The following is a 9,513-nucleotide window of genomic DNA, read 5'->3' as shown; positions in this document are numbered from 1 at the left end:
TTAAAATATGTTTCGGGTGCTTTTTAGTGCGTATTTTAGCTTCCGGAAAGTCCATATGTTAACCCTTGTATGTACTCTTGGGTTTTAATGTATTCTTGTCGTTGGACCTACACCTAAGCCCCAATTCTATTGTCTAACTGCTTTCTGCAGAATTGTTGACACAATGTGTCTTACCGGTGAGTTTACTAGTATTTCTGACGCAACGCTGTTTATTAATGCATAAAGTAATTCTTGTAGTATAAAACGTGCATGAATTCACTTGTATGGTATGTAATCAGACAGTGTTGATATTTAAGCACATAATTGCAGTTATCAAGTATTAATTAAATTGTACGGAAATTACCGGTTTGGTTCCAGTTGTCACAACAAGTAACGGTTTTTGTTTTCTTGTTCAATGCCAACTCTGTGAATCTTTTTGTTGGATGTTTTGTTTTCTTAGTTTTGGAATTTTATTTATACTTTTGTAACGAATAAATAACAAAACTTTACAATTATCAATATGTGAAAAAACGAACTATAGATCTTTGTCTTCGTCCTCGTAACTAAAAGGTAAAGGCACCGACTTGACAGCGCGAAATTTCCCAACGTTGTTCAAATGCTCATTCTCCAACCTGAAGAAGTTCCATATGCCACGTCGAATGATCTCCAAACTCGCAACTACTGCAATAAGAGCATTTCTATGGAGGAAAGAGGCTTCGTTGAAATCCAATACAGTTTGCATCCAGGCAAGTCTCAGTATCACGTTTAGTACCTGCAAGTCACCAAACGTCAATCAAGATCTAATGATATTATCTAAATTTGTTCGTTTTTACCACATGGAGTTGAAGTACTCTTAACTGTTGAGTTTGCTCATCTACAACATTTGCGTCCAAAATGCGTTAGTGATATGTTAAGACCTTATGGCCGAGTATATTTCTATGGACATAAAAGAAGGATGTATGATTTTCCTAAGGTGCGACGAGATCACTAATTAGTAATTACCATTGCTATGAAGTAGACGGATTTGTTGGGCACAATAAGTTTATCCCTCAACCATGGATTTTCAGAATTCCTGCATAGCAGACCCCAATCCATCACTAAATCCCAATAGGTACTGAAAATTGTTGCGACACCTGAGGTTGATGCAGCGATAATCTTTAAGGTTGTCCCTCTCTTTTGAGTATAGACTGTCCTTGAAACAACCGCAGCAATGGTGGATAAGTATTTGAGTCCATTCATGGCTTGTGTAGAATCACGCCCTTCAAAATACCTTCGTATGCACTACACAAACAATAATCAACAACTGTTATTTCACGCGTCGTACTTAACAACTTCACAGTGCATGCGTGTAGATAACATACCTGTAGAAATCGAATCCAGTATGGGACAACAACGATAACGATAGAAATAATTTTATAAACGTTACTGTCGTTGCAAGTTGCCGCATCCCTCTTCTTGAAATCTCCCCAGCCATAGTAACATGCATAGAATTCCACATTCCTCAATAACTGGACCTGTAATCATGAAAAAAGTCAATATTTTTTAGTTTTTTGATCACTTTATTCATTATAATTTTCAAGTTGTTTTTGAATCTTACCTGACTGGTAAACTGATCAGCCAAGAAGAAATCAGGGAGAGTGACTAAATAAAGAGGAGCACAAAGGCAGTGCCATACACAAGTCAAGAAGAAGAAACGGTTTGTGCGATACAAGATGTTAAATGGACAGATTGCCATCAAAACTACAACCTGAAAACAGAGTTTATGGTCAATTCGAAACACATACCATGAATGTATAATAGGCAAAAGTCAAATGATGGATTTCTTACAATGACTAAGCCTAGAGGGAGTAATTCAGTCAATGCTTTGTAACTTTGAGTTTCTGGATCCATTTCCATTTCAAGATTTGCGAGTGCAGTTGAAAGAATGAGAACTGATAGACCAAAAGTGAGGAGCAGAACTTGTTTGAAATCCAATTCTGTTCCCTGCTTGAATCCAAATATAAATGAGTAATTGACGCGATAACGCGCCCAAAAGTAGACATTTCCGGCATACATTAGCATATGCAACACCAGAAATCCAAATAAGCTGTATAGTGGAAAGATGGTGTTCATGTACTTAGTTTGTCCTTCACCCTGGAGAAGATCTCTAGCGTGTATACTTATAATGATCGCGGCTACAAGTGCTAACGAGCATCCAAAGAAGCAACCTGCACAGGACGATATGATGATGAGTTGTATTGTGCATGTCCATAGTTGTAAATTCTGTCCATAGGAGAGTGATACTGGGCCATAAGGAATGCCCTAACTTGGCTATGAATGAGAGAAGCGGACAATATTGGTTGGCATGATGGGTTGAGTAATTATCTTGCAGGATGCTCGTAACTTACCGACAAAGAATGAAACCCGGTGCTTCTCTCTTTTAGATTTCGGCCTTAAGGTGTTCATTCCTAGTTGACGGTCTCCGTTACAGAAGTGCTTTATGAATACTGCTTCAACTCTCTCTATGAGCTTAGCCACCTGAAAGAAAATTTTATTTATTTTCTTTAGTTTTGGAAGTTAACAAAAAAAGTTGCAATACTTCTTAAGCTAAAAGTAAAAACAAAATATTGCTAATAAAAAAGCAATCTTAATTCTTAAATGAAGTGTTTGGAGTTTGGTCTACCAATTAAATTGAAAAATGATATGGACTTAGACTAAATTGTTGGGCTTTAAATTTTAAACCGATGGGTTTAAACAATTAAACTAAGATGGCCCCTCTCAAAGCACACTTCATTTTTATAAGATTCTTTTATTATAAATTACAATATATTTTATACTGAGTTTTCTTGTTTCACAAATAAATTTCGTAGGGAAATTTCTATATTCATGTTAAGTATCATCATATGGATGGAAAATGCTTCGGTATGTTTTCCATCAAGTATTTAAAACCATAGAAAATAGATAAATATGCAAAAAATGATATGAGTGGTTTTTATACTTTTCTATAGTAATGTTAAGTATCATCATATATGGATGAAAAATGCTTCGGTATGTTTTCCATCAAGCGTATAAAAACATGACAGAACCATGAAACATTTTTAAGGGGTATGAATGAGGGGTTTAACCAATATTTCAAAGGGTGCGGGTGAGATTTTGCCTTATAAAATACACTATTTTTTTTTTCAATGGGTGCTCCCATCCACCCACCCCTTGCCAGGTCTGCCCCTTTGTAAAATCGTAGAAAATAGATAATATGCAGAATGATATGAGTGGTTTTCATGTTCTTGATGTTATTTACGAAGGTTTTTATAAAAAGTAAACGAGTACAAATGCAATCAACATTAGTTACTTTTTACATTATCAAACAAAATTAACTTAAAATGCATATTAGTTAACTAATAAGAATGTGTTATATATGATTTTAAAAATGTTAATTATAATATATATTGATTGACAAAATATATTAATAATTATTGTAACTTAAATATATATTCAAAGTTTTTTTTTTTTGTTTTCATATACTTTTACAGTTAGAAAAGTACAAATGATATTTTTAAACAATATCAAAAGTTAGTTAGTATTTTATAATTTATCATTCAACTATCTTTTTGTTTCCCTCCATTATTCAACATGACTTCAACCCCTTTCGTCGTCAACATTATCTAATATTAAAACACTATAGGTGATGTTTTTAGTACACTATTGAGGTCATGTTTGTACAACATCACCAAATTAAAAATACAAGAATATCTTATATTAATTAACATTTATGAATAAAAAAAATGTTTAAACAAATACTTTCTCATATAACCTACCTCATCAGATTGGCTCAAGTAAGATTCTTCAACCATCTGCAAGTAAGCATCAGAAGCATTTCTTGATGTAATCTGCAATAACAATATTTTAGGTCAGCAGTTATTAAAGCTTTGCTAAAAACACCTTCTTGTAGTAACAAAAAAAAAAAAAAAAAAAAAAGGTAAAAACCCTAACCTTATCATATTTCTTCATGATCTTGGAGAAAGCCATTTGGTTCAAATAACTGGTTCAAAACCAACATACAATTCAGTTATATTTTGAATTCAGATGTTTATGTCAAATATAAATATATATAAAGGGGATGATCACTACTTACGCGTAGTTCTTTAAAAACCGAAGCTTTTCATACAACTCAAGAAAAGCCTGCTTCAACTTTCCTTGAGCATCTTTAAGTTCATTTTTGTTGTAGTTCAAATCCAAATTCAAATTATTGAAAACACTTCTAACGGTGGACATCGGTGTGTCTATGATTGCGTTGATCTTTACGCGATCTAAAACATCTAAAGAAGCCATCTTGTGCTCACCAGAATCATGAACAACCTCAATTATTGGATTGTTAACTTTAATTCTAAGAGCAATGAGAGCATCCATTTGATTACTCAGCTCATCAGCCTGCTTCACCACCTCTTGCACTTTAGTTTTATAAAAATGAATAACCTTATTAAATTCATTATCAAGTCTTTTAAAAAACACAAGCTCTAAATCGCCTCCTTCTTCGGATGACCGAAGAAAAATCGTTTGGTAACTCAGACCCCCTTCACCACCTTGTTCTTCATCTGCTTGCTGCATTGCATTTACCACAATTACTTCATCTTCTTTATGTTTTCTTAAGCTTGTATTCCTTAGTCCACTAAAAGCTCTGAATAGTGACACCTTCCTCTTTAACGACCGCGACAGGTTCGGCCGGTTCGCTTGACTCTCAGGTGGCTGCCGCTGCCGAAATATCAAGATTTGTTCTAAGAGAGTCTTGAGGTAGTTGTAATTCATGTATGCTTCTCGCCATTCGGGTACCGTTTGTAAAGCAAATTCTTTTCCAAACTTCATTGTTGTTGGTTGGTTAATTTGTTTGTTTACTGAATCAAAAGTTAGAAGTTTTAAAAAGAAGATGAAATGTTAAAAATAGGAATGAATAATACGTGTTTGTTTGGTTATTTATAATGGTGTGGTTTTACATAGATTTCAAAGTTGGAAAAAACCAGCTAGCTTCCTACTGCATGCGCACTGTGTTTTGCGTATTAAAAGAAAGACTAATTTAACCGTATCCAAAAAAGATTTGCCGAGCAGTAGGTAGGGTCAACCGGGCACAAAGAAGAAAGACCATGCACGTTGCCCATTGGGGCCACTTAAAAGTTAAAGGTACTCAACAATAATAGTGCAATATTACAGTATCACTGGCCTAACCCAAGAATTTTTTTTCCACAGTAGTCGGTTTTTCCGGTACTCGGATGTCTTTAACTCGACATCCGATTTTCGGGCAACTTAAGTAGTTATAATTTGTTGCTATAATGGGCAAAACTAAGAGTTTCAGGCTTACACTAAGGATTTGTGAGGTAATCCTGACAAAAAAAACGTTGAAAAGGTAATACATTAAAAGATAACGTGTCATACAATGCCCACTTAGAAAGAATAACTAAAGTACTTAATCGGATTCGTGTGAAGCTCAGTTTTCTTTTATTTGATTTTCGTGTTGTTTTAAATAAGTTCAAAAGTCTGGAGGCCGATTGAAAAACTGTTATGCGCGTTACATTTTAAAATAATATATATAAACTTTATACTAGTCCATTCATTTACAGAATCAAAATAGCACCCAAATCAGGAAAATGGGGGCAGGCTGCCTTGACCACTACAAAAACAAAAATACAGCAAAGCCATGATAAGAAGACAAGCGATCAGCTTTTTATGATTACTCGTTTCATTTATTGTCGCATTCATAAAAAACAAGAATCTAGTAAATATCTTTAACTTAATATATAAGGTAGTCCATCATATATCAATATTTTAATGGACTTTGAAAAGATAATTGAAAAGATGATAAAAACAGGTCCAATATTCATTCTTTGTTTGATGCGTACGTGGTATGTTGGAGCCGAATAAGTATACCTAACTTCGGTGCGCTTTAGCTACTCTATTATTTGGCTGATTTAGAAAGCAAGAAACGCGTTACCTTTTACAAAAAAGAAACATCAAAATTTATTCGTTTGATTGAATCAAATATAGGGCGAAGTTTAGTAGTTTGTCTTGGTAAAATTGGTGTCTTACTTGACACGCATTCATTTTTTTTTTTTTTTTTTTTTTTATCATTTATTGACTTCGTTAGCATCTTGCTAGGTTATTTTTCTTATTTATGTTATTGCGGTTGGTTAAAAAACAGTATTCTAAAATATATTTATTTTTAAAGTTTTTGGTGAACTGTATACAGATTTTTTTGTTCAATTAACCAGAAACAAAATGTATTTTTCACTAAAATGTTTTATTTTTTAAAGGTGAATTTCTTTTTAATCATGTTGCTGTCTATGAGACTTAAAACCTAAAACCCTTTAAATCTATGTGTTTTTAAAGGCTTTCCCGATGCTAACGGTTCGCCAACCCAATTATACTAAACATGGTTTAGTATTTGTCTCAACATCTTTCACTACCGGAAAAAGCTGTTTTGCCGACAGCAATATTTGTAGCAAATGGACTGTAGCGACAATTTTTCTACAAAATAGGTTTGTGTGAAAAAATAATAAGATTATATAATTTAATGTTTAAAAAGTCAATTTTATGTAAAGTGTCAACAACTTCGTAAATTTTCAATTGTTTATATATATTTTTTTATATATAATACCAATACAATTAACTTCATCTGAAAATTGGTGTAACAGTGTCTAACTAATTCAATCATCATTTTCTGACACCTAATTATTAACAATATATAATTTAAATTTTACATTTATAAAGGGTCAAAACTATGGAAGAAAGTTGTGGCTGCAATCTTTTTGTCAACCTTCTGGATTATATGGAATAAGGGAAGCACCGAAAAAACCTGCAATCTAATAACAGGAATGGGTCGATTTCTAAGTTTAAGGACCTTTACTGGAACAAGGTTACGTGAGTTTAATGTAAGGGATTTAATCCCATAGTTTAGTTGTTTTTTTGGGTGTCAGTTTCTTACTATCATGGTTTCTATTTAATAGAAGGTTGACGTTTTATAAAATATGATAAAACAGAAGAACTTACTTTTTTTTTCATAGATATAAATTAACAATGAAGAACTTACGTTTTATAAAATATGATATACAATACCTGTACATACGTGTAGTTTGTTGTGTTTTTGTGTAATTTTGCAATAAATATGTGCAAGATTGCAAGAATAATTTCTTCGATTGTGATGCTTACATATAGTGGGAGGATTCAATTAGTGAGGAAACTCGAAAATTTTCTTTTACATCACACGGTCCGGGCGTGGAACACCACCCCTTGTAGTGGCGTGGATATGGCACGGTGATGAGGGCGGGGAGTTTTCCACCGGCATAGGGGGCATTTGGGTCTCTTGATTTGTGGGTGGATTTTGGGTGTGTTTTAATTGGTTGGTGTTGTTTATTATTATTATGATTATTATTATTATTATTATTATTATTATTATTATTATTATTATTATTATTATTATTATTATTATTATTATTATTATTATTATAAAAACGCCATTAACCACGCTGCTTCCACAGCTCCCGTTTTTGCACCACACCCCATTTATGACGCGTGCTTACGTCGTCCACATGTCACATAACGCCCCAGTTTCAAGCCCCTCCACACCGTATAGTCTTAATGAAGGGAAGTGAGCTTTTAATGAAGGAGGGGCAAAATTGAAAAAAAAATTAAAACATTTCTATATTCTTCATATGTTATTAATTTTTACAAAAATTTCATCATAAAATCACAAATTTTATTATCTTTCATTCGAGTATATTCAAGCATATTTTTTCGACACAAACAAAAGATTTAACGTGTCGTTCTTTTTTCAATGCTACTATTATAGTATTGCACATATACAATACTACTTAGCCTTAGGGTTTAGGTTTTGTGTTTAGTTTAGCTTAGCTTTTAGGGTTAGGTTTTTGAAGGTTTAGGTTTCAGATTTAGTTTTTAGGTTTTTGGGGGTTTGGGGGGGGGGGATGCCACTTATTCTTTGTGGATACGACATTACTTACCCGTACTCAAGTACCCATGATAGGAACATCGGCCAATTTGGAGTGATTACTAAGAATATCCTATGTTAATATGATTAAATGATTTCTTGTTGTTTTGCTCGTAATATTCTTTCACTAACTCAATACATCCCCGACTAATCGATCAATTAGCTGATTGATGCACTTGTTGTAGATCCCGTTGAAATTGTTGAGCTCTCTCGACATATCCTTCTATTTTAAGCTAATTTGACTGATATTACGGTAATTATCGAAAAACTGATAATTTAAAATGTTTAAGGATCTTTTCCTAAAAGAACATGGTTGTGAGGGGTGAACCATTAAAGTTTGGAGATTTAAAAGAGAGAAATAAATTTATAGATTGGGTTGAGAAAAAATATTATTGAGTGTGTATTTATTTTGGTTAGATATTTAATTTTTCTTAAAAAAGTTGTTTTATATATCTAGCAGTTTAAAAACGGTCCAAAAAAGAGCCTTTGGAGCTTAGCATGGCAATCATGACGGTCCTGAAAACAGGGTGATGTGATGATGTTTTCCTCGTCCTTAACCTATTTCGCCTACCCTAAGGGACCATATCTAGAATCCTAGGTACACGATTGAGTATATTTACGACTATGTGCTGCAAGTTAACTAAGATTTTCATTAACTAAAAAAAGTGATGTCACATCAGCACCAAGTCAATAGAGTGCCATTAACTAGATTGTCCATTAACTTGGCGTTGTGGAATAACTACACTAAAATCATTTAACAATAATTATTCTATTTTTATTTAATATATATTTTAAATGTAAATGACATTTAAATAAATGAAACTACATTATTATATTAAAAATTGCATGAAAAATAAAAAAGACTTAAAATAAAAGTCACATTAAAATTTAAAAAAGACAAAATAAAACAAACCTAAAAAAACTAGAAAGGAATTAAAATTAGGACTAACTGAAAGATGTTTTGCTGAGTTGTTCATGAATTTATTGTTTCCTTAGCTTGAAAAAACTTGATCTTCCTCTGATACCATGTGTAGTCTTTTTGGAGGGGAGCAAGTTCCGCCGCGATGCGTTCGTCTTCTCTATACCCGATTAGGCGGTCATTTTTATTGTCGAAACTTTCGACAACCAAAAACTTATCGGATTTTGATATAGTACTTTTGGAGGATGATGCTCGAGATTTATTGTATATCGTTGCTTTTGTCTCTCAGCATTGGACGAACTAGTGGTTCCGGGTTCGGTTCGTCTTCGGTTTCGTCGTTAAAGTCTAACTCGTTGAGATTCATATGCGAACGACCATCATATGTGACTTGGGAGGAATTCGGCTCGACGGATGATTTAATTTTTGGCCTTTTGGACTTCGACTTGGGTGATTATATTGTGGAAATTAAATGCCACTTTGAGGATTTCCTAAGAAATTCATGTATTCTTTCCAACCCAAATAGTGGATGGTATTGAGCTTTAAATTGCTCATTAGCCTCTACCATGACATCCATATAATTTCTTTCACTTCCTCGACTGCGGCTATTAACCAGTCAAGTTTGGATCACGTTAAATGAATTGAT

At 33.3% G+C, this 9,513-nt stretch overlaps 1 protein-coding gene across 1 annotated transcript; it reads right to left on the bottom strand.

Moving 5' to 3' along the window:
- Positions 1–382: 382 nt before the first annotated feature.
- On the bottom strand, positions 383–4,999 carry LOC110879090 (phosphate transporter PHO1 homolog 9). Its single transcript, XM_022127494.2, has 9 exons — positions 4,091–4,999; positions 3,949–3,997; positions 3,774–3,845; positions 2,367–2,496; positions 1,807–2,186; positions 1,577–1,726; positions 1,341–1,493; positions 982–1,260; positions 383–751 (listed from the first exon to the last, which is right to left on the bottom strand). Exons 1-9 carry the CDS (start codon positions 4,816–4,818, stop codon positions 515–517), a joined length of 2,178 nt encoding a protein of 725 aa, XP_021983186.1. The 5' UTR covers positions 4,819–4,999; the 3' UTR covers positions 383–514.
- Between the last annotated feature and the right edge of the window lie 4,514 nt (positions 5,000–9,513).

This window comes from Helianthus annuus, chromosome 9, assembly GCF_002127325.2.
Source record: "Helianthus annuus cultivar XRQ/B chromosome 9, HanXRQr2.0-SUNRISE, whole genome shotgun sequence".
Lineage (NCBI taxonomy): Eukaryota > Viridiplantae > Streptophyta > Magnoliopsida > Asterales > Asteraceae > Helianthus > Helianthus annuus.
Note: the sequence above shows the minus strand (reverse complement) of the source record. Positions and strands in the feature narration are given on the sequence as shown.

Coding starts and splice junctions, on each gene's coding strand:
- LOC110879090 (XM_022127494.2), bottom strand. CDS start 4,818: ATGAAGTTTGGAAAAGAATTTGCTTTACAAACGGTACCCGAATGGCGA. Junction 1,727..1,806: donor TCCCTCTAGGCTTAGTCATT/GTAAGAAATCCA, acceptor CTCTGTTTTCAG/GTTGTAGTTTTGATGGCAAT. Junction 1,494..1,576: donor CTGATCAGTTTACCAGTCAG/GTAAGATTCAAA, acceptor TCATGATTACAG/GTCCAGTTATTGAGGAATGT.